Below are 25,001 nucleotides of genomic sequence, written 5' to 3' on the forward strand. Positions count from 1 at the left end.
AGTTAATATCTGTATTTCTGCCATCTTTCAAGATAGATATAAAAACATGCATAAAACAAAGCTTGCTTTTAACTTTTTTTTACAGTTAATAGCAGAAAGACATCATATCATCTAAACAATTAAAAAACTATAGTTCAGATGTCACTGAAGGGGTGACATTTGAGGAAAGACTTAAAGGCAATAGTGTGTATGGCATACTCAAGGAAGAAGAATGAGGCCAGGGCGGCTAGACTGGAATGAGCAAGAGAGGAAGGTAACTGATAAAATCAGAGTTCTAGATAAAATCCAGGTTCTAGACTCTGGGACTTATTTGGGCCATCACAAGGACTTTGGCTCTTACTCTGTAGTGAGATGGGAGCCACATGTTTTGAGCAGGAATGACACGATTTGATTTACCATTACCCTGCCATTTCCTGGGCAACATTTATTTTTTGAATCATCTTTTCTTTTTTTTCCTTCATCTTTACCATTCTTGCTAATCCATGTTTCCCAAAGCAAAGCTCTCACACCCACCCATTTTTCTCCATCTTCTAGTTTTAAGCTACCATTTTCTGTCATCTAGAATACTGCACACTTCCTCGGTAGTTCTCTCCCCTTTCCTTTCTTGCCTCTCACAAGTTCATTTATTTCATAGCATTCACCAGGTGGGTTTTTTTAGGTGGAATTCAGTTACTTATCATATTATACTACCCTGCTTAAATTTCCTCAAAGGCTTTTCACTGTATTTAGAATAAAACCCAAACTATTCATGGCTGAAGGCCCCGCATACCTAGCTCCTGGATGCTTCTCTAAGCTTACCTCTAGTCATTCTCTCCCTCCCTCCTCTCCAACCACACTGGCCTTCTTTTAATCTCTCAGATATGCCCATGCTTTTTACAACATGATGTTTAGCACATGCCACTTCCTATTTCTACATATCCTTCACATCTCACCTTAAATTTTGTTTCCCCAGAGACTTCTTCCCTGATTCCCTAATGTACATTTACAGCATCTTATTTGTACAATACACATTTCTTTTTTTTTTTTTTAAACAGAGAGCGAGAGTCAAGAGAGGGATAGATAGGGACAGACAGACAAGAACGGAGAGAGATGAGAAGCATCAATCATCAGTTTTTCATTGCGACACCTTAGTTGTTCATTGATTGCTTTCTCACATGTGCCTTGACCGTGGGGCTACATCAGACCGAGTAACCCCTTGCTCAAGCCAGTGACCTTGGGTCCAAGCTGGTGAGCTTTGCTCAAACCAGATGAGCCCACGCTCAAGCTGGTGACCTCGGGTTCCTCTGCATCCTAGTCCAATGCTCTATCCACTGCGCCACTGCCTGGTCAGGCATAATACACATTTCAATGTGCAATTTATAAGTATATTTGCTGAATGTCCATCTGTCTCCATTAGACTGTAAGTAACTTGGGTTTAGGATCATGTCTGTTTTGCTCATCTTTATTATATGCGGCTTAAGTGTCTGTTTGTCGCCGATAGCTTATTGGTTGCTTGCATAACTGTACTAGCCAATGGGGTGAAGTTGCCACGGCTGAACGCAAATTGAGCGGGTCAGGGGGAAGGTGAACATTTTTTTGCATTGGCAATCATCTGTTTTACATAAAAACTACGTCTTAATGTAATTTCTTTTAAGAATGCCTCCTAGAAAATATAGCACTGAAGAGGAGAGAAAAGGAGCTAAAGCTGCACAAAAACAGCTTTCTCAAAAAAAAGAAACCACTGAGCAGAGAAAGACAAGGCTTGCTTCAGTCGCAGAGCAAATGTGTCTTTCTCGGCAAAATGAGATTGATGAGCATAGAGAAACAAGGCTTGCCTCAGATGCAAGACAAAAAAAGCCTGTCTAGACAAAATAAGTCCCTTGAACAAAAGCAACAGAGAAATGCAAAAAAACGACAGAGTAATGCTGACTGAAACACATTTTTTTACCTGAGCCTGCATTTGGACACGGTCAACTTTATGTTGCTTGTTCAAGAGTTTGTGAAAGAACGGACGTAAAATTAAAAATAATTGATGGTCTTCTGCAAAGCGAGCTTAAAAATGATGGAAAGATCTACACAAGAAATGTTGTGTACAAAGAGATTTTTGACATGTGAATTAACATTTTATTATTTAAATCACCTTTATTTATTGAGCTAGCGGTGGCTCTTAAGAAATGTACTGCCAGTGGTTTCCTTCATTGCACTCTACTTTAAGCAATTAAGCAAGTAGAAGGGGAAACCCCATGGGGCACTAAGCAAAGGGGTGTCCTCGCCGCCTGCCCTGGGTAATTCAGTTTGAATTAGCAGACACCTTTGCACAAATCATTTTAATTACAATTTATAATATCTAGAACAGCGGTCATTTCGTATGACCGCTGGGCTTTCTAGTTGATATATATCTGATGGCAAGCATAATTTCTGGCACACCTGGCTATTCAAAATATTTCTTAAATGAATGAAACATCTTTCTTAACACAATAAATGCTTCTGTAAAATTAAAAGTAAACTTACCTGGGACCTGACTATCTGTGATCCGTGATTCATTTCCTCCTTTTCCATGTTCCCCTCCTGAAAAAGTACAGCAGTCTGAGAAGGCATAACTGAGAAAAAGAAGGAAGAAGTGTCTTGTCAATACAATGGTGTTAAGGTTGAACCCAAACCTGGAGTTTTAGCTTTGTTAAGATGGCAGACAGTTTAGAGAGCAGTCCTCCAAGACATAAGCTTTAGCAGTGGTAGTCAACTTGGTCCCTACCGCCCACTAGTGGGCGCTCCAGCTTTCATGGTGGGTGGTAGCAGAGCAACCAAAGTATAAATAAATTAAATGTAAGTTGTTTTATAAAAATTTATTCTGCAAAACTTAGCAAAAATCCGACATAAAGTACTTGGTAAGTAATTATTATTGTATGCTTCTACTTGCTGTAACTCTGCTTTATAAATTTTATAAAGTCAAGTTACTTCCCTACTTTATTAATCACCATTACTGTGGAACCGGTGGGCGGTTAGAAAATGTTACTACTAACAGAGATACAAAAGTGGGCGGTAGGTATAAAAAGATTGACTACCCCTGCTTTAAAGGTTGGATGACTTACCCGGGTTCGATTCCTGGCCAGGGCACACAGGAGAGGTGCTCATTTGCTTCTCCACCCCTCTGCTGCGCTTTCCTCTCTGTCTCTCCCTTCCCCTCCCACAGCCAAGGCTCCATTGGAGCAAAGATGGCCCGGGCGCTGGGGATGGCTCCTTGGCCTCTGCCCCAGGCGCTAGAGTGGCTCTGGTCGCAACATGGCGACGCCCAGGATGGGCAGAGCATCGCCCCCTGGTGGGCAGAGCATCGCCCCTGGTGGGCGTGCCGGGTGGATCCCGGTCGGGCGCATGCGGGAGTCTGTCTGACTGTCTCTCCCTGTTTCCAGCTTCAGAAAAATGAAAAAAAAATAAAAATAAAGGTTGGACGACTTAATGTGACATTCTTGTTCCTCCTCTGTTACACTCAGTAACTCAATGCAGCACTTCTCTCTTCTGGGGCACAGCTCCATTAATTGTGCACACAGGAAGTTCAGGAGAGCTCAGTGGTTTTCATTCCTAACTTCACACTTGGGGAATTTGAAAAAGATGCCAATGTTTAGTCTCCATTCCCAGAGATTTGGTTAAATCCAATTCAATCCAAATTGGTGTGGGGTGGGCCTGGGCAACAGCATCTTAAATTCTGAAGTCTTCAAGGATTCTAAGAGGGAGATGAGAACCACCCATCTCAGATGAGGTGACGCAGAGAACCTCTGTTGAGGACTTATTCTTACTCTTTAAGGGGACAAATTCAGCCTCAAACTCAAACTCCAGAGATCTCTCCTCTGCTCTCTTTAAGATGATCCTTCTAACATACAAAGGAGACTTCACTCTTCTCATTTTTCAGAATGTTCACCTTTCTTTTTGAGTACCTGATTCAGTTTTCCACCAGGATCACAACACTTTGCAGTTTGTTTGTTTGATTTTTGGTGAGAGGAGGAGAGATAGTGAGGCAGACTCCCACATGCCCCCTGATGGTGATCCATCCACCCAGCAACCTTGTGTGGGGCCATGGTCCAGTACCTGGCTATATTTAGCACCCGAGGCTGACTTAGGCTAGGACCAACCTAGTTAGTTATCCTTAGTGCCCAGGGCCATACTCAAACCAATCAAGCCACTGGCTGCGGGAGGGGAAGACGGGGAGAAGGGGAGAGGGAGGAGGAAAGAAGCTGATGGTCACTTCTCCTGTGTGCCCTGACCAGCAATTGAACGTGGGAGGTCCATATGCCCGGGCTGATGCTCTATCTGCTGAACCACCGGCCAGGGTCCACTTTGCAGTTCTTAAGTTGTAATGTCAGCAAAGATTTGTTCTCTTCTAGCAGAACAGTCAGGAAAGGTACCAGTACTAATAGCTTCAGTAATCTTGTCTGTCCCTAAAGCTGATTTTCCAGTGCCTGATGGGGACAGTCACTTCCAAATATTAAAGGTGAGAGTCCCAGGAGCCAGTGGATAGCCACAAGAATGTTTTCTGCTTCCCAGAGGCAGCCAGCCACTCTCAGAATCTTTTTTTTTTTTTCAGAGAGAGAGAGAGAGAGAGAGAGAGAGTCAGAGAGAGGGATAAATAGGGACAGACAGACAGGAACAAAGAGAGATGAGAAGCATCAATCATTCGTTTTTCTTGCGACACCTTAGTTGTTCATTGATTGCTTTCTCATATGTGCCTTGACCGTGGGCTGTCAGCAGACCGAGTAACCCCTTGCTCAAGCCAGCAACCTTAGGTCCAAGCTGGTGAGCTTTGCTCAAACCAGATGAGCCCACGCTCAAGCTGGCGACCTCGGGGTCTCAAACCTGGGTCCCCGCATCTCAGTCCGACGCTCTATCCACTGCACCACCGCCTGGTCAGGCCACTCTCAGAATCTTGCCTTGTTCAAGGTGGCTATTACTTTTTAAAAAATTTATTGGGGTGACATTGGTTAATAAAATTATATAGGTTTCAGGTATACAATTCTGTATCATCTGTATATTGTATTGTGTCTTCACCACCCCAAGTCAAGTCACCTTCCATCACCATTTATTCTTTTACCTTCTTCTACCTTCTCCCACCCTCTTCTCTCTTGTTTTTTTTGTTTGTTTGTTTGTTTGTTTTTGTATTTTTCTGAAGCTGGAAACGGGGAGAGACAGTCAGACAGACTCCCGCATGTGCCCGACCGGGATCCACCCGGCACGCCCACCAGGGGCGAAGCTCTGCCCACCAGGGGGCGATGCTCTGCCCCTCCGGGGCGTCGCTTTGCCGCGACCAGAGCCACTCTAGCGCCTGGGGCAGAGGCCAAGGAGCCATCCCCAGCGCCCAGGCCATCTTTGCTCCAATGGAGCCTTGGCTGCGGGAGGGGAAGAGAGAGACAGAGAGGAAGGAGGGGAGGGGGTGGAGAAGCAAATGGGCGCTTCTCCTGCGTGCCCTGGCCGGGAATCGAACCCGGGTCCCCCACACGCCGGGCCGACGCTCTACCGCTGAGCCAACCAGCCAGGGCCCCCCTTCTCTCTTGTAATAACCATACTGTTGTCTGTGTCTCTGAGTTTCTTTCTTTGCTCAATCCCTTCACTGTCTTCACCCATTCCCTAACCCCCTGACCTTTGACAGCTGTCAGTCTGTTTTCTGTATCTATGAGTCTGTTTCTGTTTTGTTTGTTAATATATTTTGTTCTTTAGATTTCACATATAAGTGAAATTATACGGTACTTGTCTTTCTCTGACTGGCTTATTTCACTTAGTATAATATCATCTAGGTCTATCCATACTGTCACAAAAGGTAAGATTTCCATTTCTCTTTTTTTATGGCCAAGAGTATTCCATAGTATAAATGTTCCACAGCCTTTTTATCTACTCATCTATTGATGGGCAGTTGGGCTGCTATCAGATCTTAGCTATTGTAAATAACACTGCAATGAACATACGGGTGCACATATTTTCTCGAATTAGTGTTTTGGTTTTCTTTGGATATATTCCCAGAAGCAGAATTGCTGAGTCATAGGGCAGTTCCATTTTTAATTTTTTGAGGTAACTCCATAATGCTCTCCACAATGGCTTCCACCAGTCTGCATTCCCATTAACAGCACATGAGGGTTCCCTTTTCTCCACAACCATGCCAACACTAGTTCATTGATTTACTGATGATGGCCATTCTGACAGGTCTGAGGTGATATCTCATTGTGGTTTTAATTTAAATTTCTCTGATGATCAGTGATGTTAAGCATCTTTTCTTATGTCTATTGCCCATCTCTATGTCCTCTTTGGGGAAGTGTCTATTCAGGTCATTTGCCCTTTTTTATTTTTTATTTTTATTTTTTTCTGAAGCTGAAAACGGGGAGAGACAGTCAGACAGACTCCCACATGCGTCCGACCGGGTTCCACCCAGCACGCCCACCAGGGGGCGATGCTCTGCCCCTCTGGGGCGTCGCTCTGCCGCGACCAGAGCCACTCTAGTGCCTGAGGCAGAGGCCAAGGAGCCATCCCCAGAGTCCTGGCCATCTCTGCTCCAATGGAGCCTTGGCTGCGGGAGGGGAAAAGAGAGACAGAGAGGAAGGAGGGGGTGGGGGTGGAGAAGCAAATGGGCGCTTCTCCTATGTGCCCTGGCCGGGAATCGAACCCGGGTCCCCCGCACACCAGGCAATGCTCTACCGCTGAGCCAACCGGCCAGGGCCTCATTTGCCCATTTTTTAATTGGATTGTTTGTGTTTTTTGGTGTTGAATTGTACTAATTATTTATAATTTTGAGGTGGTAACCCCTTAGCAGATGTATCATTGATGAATATGTTCTCCCATTCAGTGGGCTCTCTTTTTATTTTGTTGATGGTTTCCTATGCTGTACAAAAACTTTTTAGTTTGATGTAGTCCTATTTGTTTATATTTTCTTTTGTTTCTCTTGCCTGAAAATATGTACCTGAAAAAATACTGGTACAAGAAATGCCTGAGATTTTACTACCTATATTTCCTTCTAAAAGTTTTATGGTTTCAACTCTAACATTTAATTAAGTCTTTAATCCATTTTTTTTTGTATTTTTCTAAGCTGGAAACAGGGAGGAAGTCAGACAGACTCCCGCATGTGCCCAACTGGGATCCACCCAGCATGCCCACCAGGGGGTGATGCTCTGCCCATCCGGGGCGTTGCTCCATTGCAACCAGAGGGGGCGATGCTCTGCCCATCCGGGGCGTCACTCTGCTGCGAACAGAGCCATTCTAGCTCCTGAGGCAGAGGCCATGGAGCCATCCTCAGCGCCCGGGCCAACTTTGCTCCAATGGAGCCTCGGCTGCGGGAGGGGAAGAGAGAGACAGAGAGGAAGGAGAGGGGGAGGGGTAGAGAAGCAGATGGGCGCTTCTTCTGTGTGCCTTGGCCGGCAATCAAACCCGGGACTCCTGCACGCCAGGCTGACGCTCTACCACTGAGCCAACCAGCCAGGACCAAGTCTTTAATCCATTTTGACCTTACTCTTGTGTATGGAGTAAGAAGGTGGTCTAATTTCATTTTTTTGCATATATCTATCCAATTTTCCCAACACCACTGATGAATTGACTAGTGTTTTTCAACCTTTTTACACTTGGGGATTGGTGAACTAGCTGGCCAGAAACAGAAACATGCCACAAATAAAGTTTTACCTTACCACACATAACAGTGCAACATGGCATAAGCTAGTGCTTGATTTATGAACTCCACATGTACGGTACATTGAAAACTACACAAATTTGTCCAAACACTTTTTCTCGGTTGTGCATGATTTATAAATGCTCTGCACGGCACAAAAGGTTGTTTGAATGAGCCTACAAGTTCCAAAGTTATCTAAGACAACCTCTATAGTATTTTCACCGATGATATAGGCTGATAAGTGGCAATCACCCTGAGCATAAGTGAATTTGATTAAGGTCACTGGGTCTGTAATCTTCATACAATGTCAGGGTGGTTAACTCTTTCACAGATCAGAGTGACATTTCTGGCAGATTGGCATTGGTCTGGACTGACAGTTGAAAAAACACTGGAACAGACTATCTTTACCTTATTGTATGTCCTTTCCTCCTTTGTCAAATATTAATTTGACCATAAAGGTGTGGGTTTATTTCTGGGATCTCTATTTTGTTTCACGGATCTATATATCTGTTTTCATGCCCGTACCATCCTGTTGGTACTATGCTGGTTTGATTTCTATGGCCTTTTAGTATAGTTTGATATCAGGTAGCATAACTCCTCCAACTTTGTTCTTCTTTCTCAAGATTGCTGTAGCTATTTTGGGTCTTTTGTGGTTCCATATAAATTTTTAAATATTGGTTGAATTCTATGAAATACACCATTGATATATTGATAGAAATTGTGTTGACTCTACAGATTGTTTTGGGTAGTATTGGCATTTTAATGATGTTAAATCTTCCTATACATGAACACAGATTATGCTTCTATTAACTTGTATCTTCTCAATTTCTTTCTTAAGTATTAGTTAAGTGTTAGTTCTTTGGTAAAAAAACACCTGTACTGCCATCTCTGGTCTAGGATTTTTGTTTGTTGGGATTTTTTTTATTGATTTTAATTTATTATGTTTACACAGATTCTAGTGTTGCCCTGAATGCCTCCCTCCCCCATATTCCCCTCAACATCTCTTTTGCCCTCCTCCTCATACCGCCCTCCCCCCTTCCCTTCAGGTTTATCCCATCCTCTCATCCCCTTTACCTCTGTCCTCTTTTCCTCTGGTCCCTTTGATCTCTCCTCTGTCTCCATTCTGTTCCTCAGTTCACATTGTTCATTGGATTCCTCGAATGAGTGACATCATATGATATTTTTCTTTTCTGCCTGGCTTATTTCACTTGACATAATAGTTTCCAAGTCCATCTGTGTTATTGCAAAAGGTAAGATTTCCTTCTTTTTCATGGCCCCATAGTATTCCATTATATATATGTACCACTGCTTTTTAATCCACTCATCCACTGATGGACACTTGGGCTGTTTCCAGATCTTCACTATTGTGAACAATGCTGCCATAAACATGGGGGTACATTTCTCCTTTTGGAACAGTGCTATAGTGTTCTTGGGGTATATTCCTAAAAGTGGGATAGCTGGGTCAAAAGGCAGTTCGATGTTTAAATTTTTGAGGAATATCCTATTGTTTTCCACAGTGGCTGCACCAGTCTGCATTCCCACCAGCAGTGCAGGAGGGACCCCTTTTCTCCACATCCTCGCCAGCACTTATTCTGTGTTGTTTTGTTGATGAGCGCCATTCTGACTGGTGTGAGGTGATATCTCATTGTGGTTTTAATTTGAATTTCTCTAATGATTAGTGATGTTGAGCATTTTTTCATATGCCTATTGGCCATCTGTATGTCCTCCTTGGAGAAGTGTCTATTCATTTCTTTCGCCCATTTTTTGATTAGATTGTTTATCTTCCTGGTGTTGAGTTTTACAAGTTCTTTATAAATTTTGGTTATTAATCCCTTATCAGACGTATTGTCGAATATGTTCTCCCATTGTGTAGTTTGTCTTTTTATTCTGTTCTTATTGTCTTTAGCTGTGCAAAAGCTTTTTAGTTTGATATAGTCCCATTTGTTTATCCTGTCATTTATTTCATTTGCCTGTGGAGATAAATCAGCAAATACATTGCTGCAAGAGATGTCAGAGAGCTTACTGCCTATGTTTTCTTCTAAGATGCTTATGGTTTCACGGCTTACATTTAAGTCTTTTATCCATTTTGAGTTTATTTTTGTGAATGGTATAAATTGGTGGTCAAGTTTCATTTTTTTTTTTTTTTTTTTTGCAGGTAGCTGTCCAATTTTCCCAACACCATTTGTTGAAGAGGCTGTCTTTACTCCATTGTATGCTCTTACCTCCTTTGTCAAATATAAGTTGTCCATAAAGGTGTGGGTTTACTTCTGGGTACTCTGTTCTGTTCCATTGATCTATATGCCTGTTCTTATGCCAGTACCAAGCTATTTTGAGTACAATGGCCTTGTAGTATAACTTAATATCAGGAAGTGTGATACCTCCCACTTTATTCTTCCTTTTCAAGATTGCTGAAGCTATTCATGTTCTTTTTTGGTTCCATATAAATTTTTGGAATATATGTTCTATATCTTTGAAGTATGTCATTGGTATTTTAATTGGTATTGCATTGAATTTATAAATTGCTTTGGGTAATATAGACATTTTAATTATGTTTATTCTTCCTAACCATGAGCACGGTATATGCTTCCACTTGTTTGTATCTTCCTTGATTTCTTTTATCAATGTTTTATAATTTTCCAAGTATAAGTCTTTAATCTCCTTGGTTAAATTTACTCCTAGGTACTTTGTTTTTTTGGTTGCAATAGTGAAGGGAATTGTTTCCTTAATTTCTCTTTCTGACAGTTCATTGTTGATGTATAAAAATGCCTCTGATTTCTGAGTATTAATTTTATATCCTGCCACCTTGCTGAATTCATTTATCAGGTCCAGTAGTTTTTTGACTGAGACTTTAGGGTTTTCTATATACAATATCATATCATCTACGAATAATGATAGTTTTACTTCTTCTTTGCCAATTTGGATGCCTTTTATTTCTTCTTCTCGTCTGATTGCTGTGACTAGGACTTCCAGGACTATGTTGAATAAGAGTGGTAAAAGGGAGCACCCCTGCCTTGTTCCTGATCTTAAGGGGATTGCTTTTAATTTTTGCCCATTGAGTATGATGTTGGCTGTGGGTTTGTCATAGATGGCCTTTATCATGTTGAGGTATGTTCCCTGTATTCCCACTTTGCTGAGAGTTTTGATCATGAATGGGTGCTGGATTTTATCAAATGCTTTTTCTGCATCTATTGAAATTATCATGTGGTTTTTCTCTTTCCTTTTGTTTATGTGATGAATCACATTGATTGATTTGTAAATACTGTACCAGCCTTGCCTCCCCAGAATAAATCCCACTTGATCATGGTGTATGATTTTTTTTTATATATTGCTGGATCCGGTTGGCTAATATTTTGTTGAGGATTTTAGCATCTAGATTCATCAGGGATATTGGCCTATACTTTTCTTTTTTTGTTGTCTTTGCCTGGTTTTGCAATCAGAATTATGCTCGCCTCATAAAAGGAGCTTGGAAGTCTTCCTTCCTCTTGAATTTTTTGAAATAGCTTGAGAAGGATAGGAGTTAGTTCTTTGAATATTTGTTAGAATTCACTTTTGAAGCCATCAGGCTTTTGTTTGTTGGGAATTTTTTGATAACTGTTTGGATTTCATTTGTTGTAATCGGTCTGTTTAGGTTTTCTGATTCTTCCCGATTGATTTTTAAAATATTATATGTTTCAAGGAATTTGTCCATTTCATCTAGGTTGTCTAGTTTTCGGCATACAGTTCTTCGTAGTATTTTCTTACACTCCTTTGTATTTCTGTTGTGTCAGTTGTTATTTCTCCACTCTCATTTCTAATTTTATTTATTTGAGTCCTCTCTCTTTTTTTCTTGTTGAGTCTTGTTAAAGGTTCATTAATCTTGTTAATTTTTTCAAAGAACCAGCTCCTTGTTTTATTGATCCTCTGTATTGTTTCTTTAGCCTCTATGTCATTTATTTCCACTCTGATCTTTATTATTTCCTTCCTTCTACTACATATTTTCCGATGGCTTTAGGCGACCCCTGTGTTTTGGTCATTCGACCCCCACTGGGGTTGCAACCCACAGGTTGAGAACCGCTGATCTAGTGTGTTCTTCTTCAGCTTAGGAGGTTTTCAGTCATTATTTCTTCAAATAGGTTCTCAATCCCTTGCTCTCTCTTCTCCTACACACCTATGATGTGGATATTGTTATGCTTTGTGTTATCTGAAAACTATTCTCATTTTTAAAATTTATTTTTTCTTTTTGCTGTTCTCTGATTGTTTTCTGCTACCTTGTCTTCCAAATTGCTTGTTCAAGCCTCTGCTTCATCCAACCTGTTTACTCCTTTTAGTGTATTCATTTTCAGATATTGTATTCTTCATTTCTGAGTGTCCCTTTTTAATAGTTTCTATATCCTTTTTATGCCATTGTAGTGCTAAGTTCCTTGAGTATCCTTATAACCATTTTTTCAAATTCTATATCTTATAAATAATTTGTATCCATTTCATTTAATTCTTTTTTTGTGTGGAGAGTTCTCCCATTCTTTCATTTGGGGCATGTTTCTTTGTCTCCCCATTTTGGCTGCTTCTTTATGTTTGTTTCTATGTATTAAGTAGATCTGCTATGACTCCCAGTCTTTGTAGGGCAGCCTTACACAGTAGGTGTCCTGTGGGAGTGGGACCCAGTGGTGCAGTCTCCTTGATTGCTTGAGCTAGGTGCTGCAGGAATGTCCCTTGTATTGGGTTATGTGGGGCCCCCTGTTGTAATTGAGTCTTGATTGCTATTGGCCTGTGGGGTCAACTCAGGCTGGCTGGAGGATTGACCCAGACCACAGTGCACAAGCTACTGTGTAGGTGCTGACCCCACAAAGCTGAATTCACCTCAGCAGGGGCTGGTGCCTGCTGAGATCTTCCTTTGCCACTTGTAAAGCTAATTGGATCCTGCTCTGATGTCTGAATCTGGTCACTGGGTATGTTGGTTCTGTAGTCTCTTGGGAGGGATGCTGGTGCAGCCCAAAGTCAGATGCTGCTTATGACTACCCCTTGGTAACCTGTTTGGAGCTACAAAGCAATCCACAGTTTGTGGCTACCTCTGCTGGGCCTGGGTGTGCGCAGAAAAGACCAAGCTACACATCAAGTCTGGCTTTTAACAGCACAGGGCCATGGGCAGTTCATCAAAAGTCCTAAGGCACCCTGAGATCTATCCACCTATGCCTGCCTCCACCTGCCTAGTACTCGAATTGCATGAGGTAGATTCTCAGTAAGAAACTAGATAGGGGTGAATAGTGTTTGCCAGACTGATAGAGGTTCAAACTTGGTGCCTGTGATGGGTCTGAGGCCACTCAGCAAATGTCCCAGCGTATACTATGTCTAGTTGCCACCATGAGGTGCATGCACACCTTTGTGGTGGTGTGGGGGTCTCAGGGAGTCATCAGGGTGAGGCCAGCAGTTTATAAGGCCCAAAAATATCAATATTTGGCAGTGTGAAGGGAGGGCTCAGCACTGCTCAGGTGTATAAGGGAATAATGTCCCCCATCTAAGAGGGGTTCATTACTCACTCTGATCCACATGTTGTCCAGGAGCCCAATCTCAGCAGGGTGGGGCCACCAGGAGTCAGGAGGATATGGCTAGTGGGTCTCCCATGAGGGAAAGGTGCTAGTTAGGCTTGGGGGAAGAGAGGGGAGTGGTTTTAGCCCCAGAGCCACAAAACTGTCCTGGACTATTTCCAGATCTCATGAGGGTAGAGTCACCAAAGGTCAGTAGAATGGAGCTAAAGAGTGGACCTAGCAGACCTCCCGTGATGGGGAGGTGCCAGTCAGGTTCAAAGGAGTGAGAGGCCCCTGCCCCAAAGCCACACAACTCAAACACTGACACCCCCTGACTTTGCCCAGACCTATACACCCTGACCCAGGCAGTTGACTCCTCAGCAGGGCACACGTTCTGCAGAGTGGGCTATAGGGAGTCCAAGGGTGGAGCAATTGTATTCCCCCTGGCTGATGCCTTAAAGAGAGGAGTGTTCCAACCAAGAACGATGGCATCTGTGGTGTGGGAGAATGACAAGGATCCTGGTGGCTGTCTCTTTAGCTCTCTCCCTAGAGTCACAAACACCAGTCTCTCCTCATGTAAATTTAGTCCTCTCTGCCAAAGGCCAGGTTGAGTGTCTGAGAATGAGACACTCATTCGTAAAGGTGTTGACCCTTTACGAGGGCACCTATGTCCTTAGCAGACACCTGTCTCTCCCTGGTGGACAGAATCCCTGCTAATTTTCAGAGCCAGTTGTAGTGTGGCTGCCTCTTCAAGGCTCTGGTGGTCTGGGCTGGGGAGCCAGGCTTGGGGTTTAGCCCCCATTCTTTTAAAAGGGAACCTTTGCAGCTGAGATATCCCTCTGGAATATAAGCCTCTGCCCATGGGAGTGGGGCCAGCTCTTTCACATCTCTGCCCTTCCTACCCATTTTCGTGTGCCTTTTCCTGTAAATTCTTGGTTATGACTTCTCTTCACCTAGCCTTCAGTTGGTTATTCAGGGTGATTGCTCTATATTTTAGCTGCAATTCCAGTTTTATCCTGGGAGGAGGTGAGTGGAGCTTCCATCTACTCCACTGCTGTCTTGGATTTGCTATATAATCTTTTAATGTATTGCTGAATTTAGTTTGCTAATACTTTGTTGAGGATTTTTGCATCTGTGTTCATGAGGGATACTGGTCTTTAATTTTTTGAAACATCTTTGTCTGGTTTTGAAATCAGAGTATTGCTGGCCTTATAAAATGAGCTTGGGAGCCTTCCCTCTTCTTGAATTTTTTTGAAATAGTTTGGTAAAAATCACCAGTAAAGCCATCTGGTCCAGAATTTTGTTTCTTGGGAGTTATTTATTTTTTTGACAGAGACAGAGGGAGAGAGTGAGAGACAGAGAGAGAGAGACAGAGACAGAGACAGAGAGAAGAAAGAGAGAAGAGAGAGAGAAAGAGAGATAGGAACAGATAGGAAGGGAGAGAGATGGGAAGCATCAAATCTTCATTGCAGCACCTTAGTTGTTCATTGATTGCTTTTCTCATATGTGCCTTGCCCCGGGGGTGGGGAGTGGGGGCTACAGCAGAGTGAGTGACCCCTTGCTCAAGCCAGCAATCTTGGGCTCAAGCCAGTGACTGTGGGGTCATGTCTATGATCCCATGCTTAAGCCAGTGACCCTGCGCTCAAGCTGGTGAGCCCATGCTCAAGCCGGATGAGCCCACACTCAAGTTGGCAACCTCAGGATTTTGAACCTGGGTCCTCCACATCCCAGTCTGATGCTCTATCCACTGCACCACCATCTTGTCAGGCTTTTGGGAGGTTTTTGATTACTTATTCATTTTTGTTAATAGTAATTGGCCTGTTCAGATTTTCTGTTTCTTCTTGATTCTGTCTTGGAAGATTGTATTTTTCTAGCAACTTATCTATTTCTTCTAGATTGTAAAATTTTATGGCATGGTTGTAGTATTTTCTCATAATTTTTTGTTTTTCTGTGGAGTCAGTTGTCACTTCTCTTTCATTTCTAATTTTATTAATATGGGTACTTTCTCTTTTTTCTTGATAAATCTCATTAAATGTTTATCAATCTTGTTTATCTTTTCAAAGAACCAGTTCTTGGTTTCATTGATCTTTTGTATTGTGTTTTTATAGACAGTATTTCATTTACTGCTAATCTAATCTTTATTTCCTTCCTACTGTTTACTTTGTATTTTGTTGTTCTTTATCTAGTTCCTTGAGGTATATTTGAAATTTTTCTTGTTTCTTGAGGTAGGCCTGTATGGCTATGAATTTCCGTTAGGACTAATTTTGCTGTGCCCAAATATATTTTGGGTTGTTGTGTTTTCATTTTCATTTGTCTCAAGATATCTTTTGATTTTTTCCTTGTACTCATTGTCAGAACATTGATTATTTAGTAGAATGTTATTTAACCTCCATGTTTTTCCACCCCTTATAATTGATTTCTAGTTTCATATCATTGTGGTCAGAGAAGTTGCTTGATCTTTGTAAATTTATTGAAACTGGTTTTCTGTCCTAACCTGTGGTCTATTCTGGAAAATGTCCTCATGGGCTTGAAAAGAATGTGTATTCTGCTGTCCAGGTGTGCAATATCCTATAAATATCAATTATATCCATCTGGTCTAATGTGTCATTTATGTCCATTGTTTCCTTGTTGACTCTCAGTCTGTAAAATTTTTGCATTGATATCAATGTAGTGTTATAGTTCCATAAAATTACCGTTGCTCTCTCATTTTATATGTCAATATTTGCTTTATATCATATATTTAGATGCTCCAATATTGGCTGCATAAATGTTTACAAGGGTTATATCCTTTTGTTTGATTGACCCCTTTATCATTATGAAATGTCCTTTATCTCTTGTTATAACCTTTGTTCTACAGTCTGTTTTGTCTAAGTATTACTATCCTAGCTTTTATTTATTTTCCATTTGCATAAAACTCTTTTCCCATCCCTTTAGTTTCTGTCTGTGTCTTCTGATCTGAAGTATATCTCTGGTAGGTGGCATATGTATGGGTCTTGTTTTCTTTTAAAAAATATTTTATTTACTGACTTTATGGGAGGGGGTACAGTAAGAAGAAGCCCAGGGTTTCAAACCAGCAATCTTAGCATTCCAGGTCAACACTTTATGCATTGTGCCACCACAGCCAGGCAGGCGTATTTATTTATTTATTTATTCTTATTTAATTTATTCATTTTTAGAGGAGAGAGAGACAGAGAGAGACAGAGAGAGAGAAGGGGGAGGAGCTGGAAGTATCAACTCCCATATGTGCCTTGACCAGGCAGGCCCAGGGTTTCGAACCGGCGACCTCAGCATTTCTAGGTCGATGCTTTATCCACTGAGCCACCATAGGTCAGGTGGGGGTCTTGTTTTCTTATCCATTCAGCTACCCTTTGTATTTTGACTGGAGAACATAGTCCATTTACATTTAAAGTGATTATTTGCCCTGGCCAGATGGTTCAGTTAGAGTGTCATTGGCCCAATGTATAGAAGTCCTGGGTTCGATTCCCAGTCAGAGGATACAGGAGAGGTGCCCATCTGCTTCTCCATCCTTCCCCCTCTCCTTCTCTCTATCTCTCTCTTCCCCTCCCTCAGTCAAGGACCCATTGGAGCAAAATTGGCCCAGGGGCTGAGGATGGCTCCATGGCCTTCACCTCAGGCACTAGAATGGCTCCAGTTGCAATGGAGCAATGCCCCAGACAGGCATTGCATTGCTCCCTAGTGGGCTTGCCGGGTGGATCCCTGTTGGATGCTCGCGGGAGTCTGTGCCTCTGCCTTCCTGCTTCTTACTTCAGCAAAATACAAAAATAAAAATAAAATTTAAAAAATAAAGTGATTATTGATAGGTTCATAGTTATTGACATTTCATTATTTATATTTATACTTTTCCCCTTCTTCTTAAAGAAGTCCTTTTAACATTTTTTTATTTTAAAAAGACTTTATTCATTTTAGAGAGAGAGAGTGCAAGATTGAGTGAGAGAGAGAGAGAGAAGGGGGAGGGAAGCAGGAAGTATCAACTCCTGTATGTGTCTTCACCAGACAAGCCTAGGGTTTTGAACTGGCGGTTTCAGCATTCCAGGTTGATGTTTCATCCACTGCACCACCATAGGTCAGGCAACATTTCTTGCAACACTGGTTTGATTTGATGAACTCCTTTAGCTTTTTCTCATCTGGGAAACTCTCTCTCCTTCACTTTTACTTTATTTTAAAAATACTTTACTTTTTTTTTTTTTTTTACAGAGACAGAGAGTCAGAGTAAGGGAAAGACAGGAACAGATAGACAGGAATGGAGAGATGAGAAGGATCAATTATTAGTTTTTCGTTGCGCATTGCGACACCTTAGTTGTTCATTGATTGCTTTCTCATATGTGCCTTGACCGTGGGCCTTCAGCAGACCGAGTAACCCCTTGCTTGAGCCAGCGACCTTGGGTTCAAGCTGGTGAATTTTTGTTCAAACCAGATGAGCCTGCGCTCAAGCTGGTGACCTCGGGGTCTCGAACCTGGGTCTTTGCATCCCAGTCCGACGCTCTATCCACTGCGCCACCGCCTGGTCAGGCTTCTTTTTGGTTTTTTAAAAAGGTACACATGCTAAAGCCAAACAGGGCTCATTTTAGTCTTCCTTCTTTCTTTTTATTTTATTTTATTTATTTACAGAGACAGAGAGTGAGTCAGAGAGAGGGATAGACAGGGACAGACAGGAATGGAGAGAAATGAGAAGCATCAATTATCAATTTTTTGTTGCAACACCTTAGTTGTTCATTGATTGCTTTCTCATATGTGCCTTGACCGTGGCCTTCAGTAGACCGAGTAACACCTTGCTCAAGCCAGCAACCTTGGGTCCAAGCTGGTGTGCTTTGCTCAAACCAGATGAGGCCGCACTCGAGCTGGCGACCTCAGGGTCTCGAACTTGGGTCCTTCGTATCCCAGTCCAATGCTCTATCCACTGTGCCACCACCCAGTCAGGCTAGTCTTCCTTCTTTCATCATTGATAACTTCTTTCTTTAACAGTGAAGAATTGTTGGCTCTCATTATCTATAATATCGTTACTTATTTGCTCAATTTTGGTATACAAATAAGTAGTTTCAGAATGTCTAACTCACACCCCTGTGAGAAACGTATTTACAACTTGATTACAACATTTATGTAAAGTTCTTTGTCTTTAGACTTACAGAATCCATTCAAGATAATGTTTTCTGAAGTTATGTAGGTTAGTTCTCTTCTTTGCCACTTCCTTCAGTGTGGTTATTTCATTCATTTGTAATATAGTTAGGTCCATTTGTGTTTGTATTCATTCTCTTCTATTTTATTTTATACACTCTCAGGTGGCTTCACCCATTGCCACAACTTCACTGATCATCTTACTTAGCTACTCAACAACACACATACCCAACCATCTTACTGGACATCCCCATGTAGATGTCTCTCGGAATTTCTTAAGTTAAGCATGTTCAAAACTCATTCTCTCTTAAGTCTCTTGCCATATATTCACCGTAAAGTATATCAGAGCACTGACTCTACCACCAGACTCATTGAGTTTGATTCCTGGTTCCACAGGTTACTAGCTGTGTGAATTTGGTTGTTTAACCTCTCTATGCTTCAATGTCCTCATCTGTAATACTAGGAACAACAGCACATGCTTTGTGGGTTTGTTGTGAAGAGTAAGATAGTGAATATCTGTAAATATTTAGAACGTAGCATAAAGTTAGCTATAGTTACCATATATGTTACATATTATTCTTACTCTCCTATCATATTCCCTATTGTAATAAATAGCACCACTACACCTGAAACCTGAATACCATACCTGATTTCCCACTCTTCCCCATATTCTTTCTTCCCAATCAAAAATCAAATTCTTGTAAATTCACCCTCTTAAATATGCAGTGAATGTTCCATCTCACTTCCACTACCTTGCTTCAGGCCACTATCATCTCTCACTCTAATTACTACCATACCCAACTAACTGGTTCTTGATGTTAGTCCAATATTTTCTTCACACAGCAATCAGAGTGATCTTCCCCCATCCCCCTTCTCTACCATAAAAACACCTTCATTTTATTTTCTGATAAATATTAGAACAAAAGTTTTAGTAAATATAGAAAAGCATAGAGAAGATGAACTATAATGTCATCACCCAGAGATAACCAGGAAGTTTTTGGGAGTATACCCTTTCAGACTTTTTCTGTGCACACACACACATATGCACACGCAACACAAACATTATAATATAACATATGTTATTAATATATGTATAATTTTTTAAAACCTGATTTTAATTGATAAAATTGTGTATATCACTTGATAACAGGAAACAAAATCTAAATATTCATTAAAAATAGATTCACTGGGTCCTGGCCAGTTGGCTCAGCAGTTGAGTGTCGACCCAGCGTGTAGAAGTTCCAGGTTTGATTCCTGATAAGGGCACACAGGAGAGGTGATCGTCTGCTTCTCCCCCCATCCCCTCCTCTCTCTCTCTCTCTTGTCCCCTCCCGCAGCCATGGCTCAACTGGTTAGAGCACTTCGGCTGGGTGCTGAGGATGGCTCCCTGGAGCCTCCACTTCAGGCACTAAAAATAGCTCAATTGCGAGCATGGTCCCAAATGGGGTTTGCCAGGTGGGTCGCGGTCAGGGCACATGCAGAAGTCTATCTCTGTATCTCCCCTACTCTCACTTAAAAAAATAGATTCATTGTATATTCCATTGCATGAAACACCCACATTTAAAAAGAATTAATTATTAATAAAAATTTAGGTTCTTTTTTCTTTCTGCTGTTATAGATAACAGCAATCACTAAACATTTTTGCATAATTTTGTTTCGTTATTTCCCTAGTATAAATTCCTAGAGGGGAAAGTGCTGGGTCAGAAAGAAGGCAAAATACTATTCAGGATGGTTGTATTATTTTACATATTCATCAACAATATATGAGAATGACCTTTAGCCAGTGTTAGTCTTTATTCTTTTTAAATCTAATACAGGGGATCCTCAGGTTACTACAGTTTCGACATACAATGCTCACTCCCATAAAAACTTTAAAAAAATGAGACATAAGTATTTCAGCTTACACTGTTAGCATCATACTTACAGACTACATGGGTGAACTAGTTTGGTTGTGTGTGGCGGAAGAATACACAGTAACATGCATATGAGTGAGGGAGAATTGGCATCCCCTGGTACGGTTACCTACGCCATTTTGGACTGTTAAAAGCACAAGTGTTCCATTGTGTTATGCTAGGGTGTGTTTCAACTTACACTAAAATTTGGGTTATGTCACTGTTGTAGGAATAAAACTGTGTTGTACCCCAAGGTCCCCCTGTACATAAATAGTATTTAACTGCTGCTTTAACATACATTTTTAGATAACATGTGAGGCAGAATTTTTTGTTTTTAGCTTTTATCATTTTTCTTTTATAAATTATCCTTCCATGTCATTTGTCTACTTTTCTACCATATTGTCTTCTTATTGATTTGTAAGAGTTTTTTACTACAATTTAGTGTGCAATAAAGGATGAACTGAGCAGGTCCAAATTCTGTATATTCCAAGGAAAGATTTGTACCTGGTGTTGTTCCTATTAAACTCTTGGGACATCCTACCTGTTAAGTGTCTCTGTTTACCTGAGGCTTTGGGACAGGTCAGAAAGTTTATGCTAATAATGGGATTTATGGTGGAAACCTTGGGACATGTGGTATCAGCTTGCCCTCTGAAGAGGCTGGAGACCGAAGGTAGCAACATGGGTGGTCAGTCATGCCTACATGATCAACTTCCAATAAATGCTCAGGACACCAAGATTTGGATGAGCTTCCCTGGTTGGCAATATTGCATACATACTGTCACATGTCATTGCTGGGAGAATTAAGACTACCTGTAGAACTCTATTGAGAGAGGACAACTGGAAGCTTGCACTTTCTCTCTGCTGGATCCTGCCCTACTTTGTTGCTGATTTTTTTTTGGGGGGTGGTATTTTTCTAAAGCGAGAAGTGGAGAGGCAGACAGACTGACTCTCACATGCATCTGACCGGATCCACCCAGCATGCTCACTAGGGGGCGATGATCTGCCCATCTGGGGAATTGCTCCTTTGCAACCAGAGCCATTCTAGCACCCGAGGTGGAGTCCACAGAGTTGTCCTCAGAGCCTGGGCCAACATTGCTCTAATGGAGCCTTGGCTGCAGGAGGGGAAGAGAGAGACAGAGAGAAAGGAGAGGGCGAAAGGTGGAAAAGCAGATGGGCACTTCTCCTGTGTGCCCTGGCCGGGAATTGAACCCAGGACTTCCACACGCTGGACCGATGCTCTACTGCTGAGCCAACTGGCCAAGGCCCTTTGTTGCTGATTTTAATCTGTATCCTTTTGCTGTAATACTTCTGTTACTGTGATTATAAGTTTTCATGAGTTCTGTGAGTTCTTTTAGGAAATCATTGAACATGAGGATGGTGTGGGGACCTCTGAACATATAAGTAACCAACTCCCTATCATAACATAAATAACAAACATAGCCTCCACTTTAATCATTTGTATTTTATTCTTGCTGCTTTAAAAAAAATAGTTAATTAAAATTTTTTCTGCATTATAATATCAGAGGTTTTTCCCTTAATGTGTGTGAGGGTTTCTGTTTTTTCCTTACACACATTATAAATGTTAACACATTCTACATAAAAACATGAGTACATAAAACATGGGTGTATATGGAGTAAAATGCTATGCCCTCCAACTCCTACTTCCCTCCCTGGAGGTCATTCACTGTCTGTCACTTGGCGTGCATGCTTTTCTGTACATTTACAAACATATAACCACAGACCTTACTTAACATAATGCATACCGTACTATTTGCATTATTCTGTAACATCCTTTACTCACAGAATGTCTTAGAGCCCTGTCTGTTAACTTGATAATAAAACTACCTCATTCCATTATAAAGCAGCACAGTATTCCACTGTATGGCTCTATGTAATATATTTATATCCCAAGTGAACATTTAAGCTGTAGCCATTCCTCACAATTACAAACAATACTGTAATAAACATCTTTGTGCATTCATCCTTGTGTACCTGGGCAAGTATTTCTGCAGAACAAATACTGCAGTGGAAATTTTCAGCCACAGACTGAACTCATTTAACATTTTGGTAGGTATAGTCAAATTGCCATTCAAAACATCTTCCTTGATTTTACAACTAGTGCCCTTCTTCCTCCCTTCCCCCAGCACTTTCCTCAATATTTTGTATCATCGATATATATATTTATATTTCACCGGTCTAGTGGGTGAAAAATATCTTTGTCTTAATTTACATTCTATGTGTATCTCTGAGGTTAAGCTTTATTTTTGTTTACCAATTAGCTGTATTTCTTCTATAAATTGCTGTGCATTACCACTGCCCATTTTCTCTTTTTTGTTATTAATAGATGTTCTTTATACATTACAAACAGCAATACTACACATGTTGCAAATATTTTAATGTCTCTTATTTTTAGGCCTTTGTTCTTTTTAAATACAGAAATTTAAAATATCGATATAACCAAGTTAACAAATTTACCCATAGTGTTTTGTGTCCTGTTTGAGTAGCTAGAGCATAAACTGCAAGGGTAGAAGGCAAAGCAGTATGCAGTATTACGGTTATAAAGGGTTTTGAGGGTACCGCTAAGAAACTAGAATTATCCTGAAGGCAACAGGGAGGCCTGTTAGTTTTCAACAATAGAATGATTTTCAACAAATACTCTTTTTTACTTTTTTATTTAGTGAGAGGTGGGGAGGTAGAGACAGACTTCTGCATGCGCCCCAACCCTACAAGCCCACTAGGGGGCAATGCTCTGCCCATCTGGGGACCTTGCTCCATTGCAACTGGAGCCAATTTTTAGTGCCTGAGGGGAGACCTAAATGCCTGGGGCCAACTTGCTCCAACTGAGCCATGGCTGCAGGAGGAAAGGAGAAGAGAGAGAGAGAGAGAGAGAGAGAGAGAGAGAGAGAGAAGTGAGAGGGGGAGGGGTAGTAGAGAAGTAGATGGGCACTTCTCCTGTGTGTGCCCTGACTGGGGAATCGAACCTGGGACATCCACATGCTGGCCCATGCTCTACTACTGAGCCAACTGGCCAGAGCCACAAATAGTCCTCATTTAATAACTACCTACTGAGCACCCACGATCAAATCTGACTCATAGAAAAATGTAATTTTTGCACATTTTACATTTCACACAATTTATAAGCTAAAAATAGATCATATGTCAAAGGGTATATAACAAGGGGGATTTGCTATAGCACATATTAAAAAATATTTTAAATTAAAACAAAATGGTATCAGTGCAGAAACTGTCAGAGCAGGAAAGAGTCTAAAAACGGGGGTCCCAGAACATACCTGCCTGTAGAATATAATGTGCCATTTCAGTTTAGTGGGAAAATAATTCAAAAGATGATGGTAAGGAAGGAGTGAAGATAAGGAATATACAAAATGGAGTCACTTTAAGCTACTCAAGTTATTAACATTACTAATGTTGAGGCATGAGGAAAGACTATTCTAGTAACTAGACTGGGAACTTAAATTTTTTTTACCTTTCCAGTCCTGCATCAATGCTTAGATATCCATCTGGACCTCCAGATAACCCTTTAATTACTCCCTGAAAGACTCATTTATCCAGACCACCTAATTTACCCCCTGAAGGACTCACATTTACATCCACCAGACATCTATTATCCAGACTGCCCGACGTGACCAGACCAGACCCCTTGGCTCCATCTTCTGGGCAACCCTCCCCCCCCCCAATCCCCTCCGCCGCCGTTTTATATTGACGAAACTCTAAATATAATAATAATGATTGGCATCCTTCATCTTGACTGCCCACTACCTGACTGATAACTGTCCTGGACCAATGCTAGGGCTAAGAATTCAGGGCTGAAAATTCTCCCGAATGAACTTTTTTCTAACTTTTAAATGTTATTTCTTCTTTGGAACACTTCTGGGTTTTCGCCTAGCTGTGTTTCTAGTTTGAAGTCTAAGACCCTTAAGTAAATCTCTATCATTTCTTCCTAGCAATGCCTCCAGACTTTTTGAATTCCTTCTACGATGGCTAGACAGACAACTGGGGAAAAGGCATATTGCTATCTACACCACAAAATTAATACCCAATAAAACACAAGTAAAAAAGGTTTTTTTGAGCCATTAAAATGTATTTAGAAGAAAATAATGGTAAATGTTTTAATAATCTTGACTTGGGGAAAAACTTTTCAAAAAATGATACCTTACCACGGCTACAAAAAAACCTGCATAAGAAGTAAGAGGAAAACACGTTTATACTCTTTGGATAGGGGAGTGCATCCTATCAAAGGAGGGGCACCGGGAGAAGGCTGAGGGCGCTGCTGGGTCCCGGGTCCAGCGCCGGGGCGGCTTGCGCGCCCGGGTCGCCCTCGGAACCAGCCCGTCTTCCCGGAACCCGCCGCTCGTCCCCGGCGGACCGCACTCACCGGACTCCACAGACAAAGGGCCCTTCGGCTGGCTCCGCCCCCTGACACCGCCTCCGCGCAGCCTCCGCCTCCTACCCACACCGAGGCGGGAGAGGGTGATGAGTGCCCTGATGCCTGAACCAATGACTTCCAGTGACTGGATCCCTGGGGCTGGACCATCGCCCGGCGCCAGGTGGGCTCTGATGGGAAAACCCCGCAATGGCGACTGCGCCGCGCTGGCTTCGGACCCCCAATACGCATGCGCCAGCGGCATCCTGGGCAGACCACTTCCCACCTGCGGGCTCGAACTGCTACCGGTGTCTTCCCGTCTGCTCTTCACCGAGACCCGCGACCCCGAAGTTCTGGGCCTTCGCCTCCGGCCCTCACATAATGTCATGTTCTGAGGGGACTCTCCCATATCCCCTGCCAACCATAAACATTGGGCTGCCCAGCTCCCTCGCGGGGGAGCTGCTGCGACCCCAAGGTGACAA

General features: G+C 41.9%; 1 protein-coding gene across 2 annotated transcripts in view; it reads right to left on the reverse strand.

The window, feature by feature from the left end:
* Positions 1-24,707, reverse strand: part of ZNF713 (zinc finger protein 713) — a 39,917-nt gene extending 15,210 nt beyond the window's left edge. The window contains exons 1-2 of one of the 2 annotated variants that reach the window (XM_066278172.1): positions 24,532-24,707; positions 2,491-2,547 (exon numbers count right to left, since the gene is read on the reverse strand). In XM_066278172.1, coding sequence (XP_066134269.1) covers positions 2,491-2,547; positions 24,532-24,690 — 216 coding nt within the window. In that variant the 5' untranslated portion in view covers positions 24,691-24,707. Of the gene's footprint in view, positions 1-2,490; positions 2,580-24,531 lie in introns of both variants that reach the window. The other variant, XM_066278173.1, reaches the window with a different exon arrangement.
* Between the last annotated feature and the right edge of the window lie 294 nt (positions 24,708-25,001).

This window comes from Saccopteryx bilineata, chromosome 4 (assembly GCF_036850765.1).
Source record: "Saccopteryx bilineata isolate mSacBil1 chromosome 4, mSacBil1_pri_phased_curated, whole genome shotgun sequence".
Lineage (NCBI taxonomy): Eukaryota > Metazoa > Chordata > Mammalia > Chiroptera > Emballonuridae > Saccopteryx > Saccopteryx bilineata.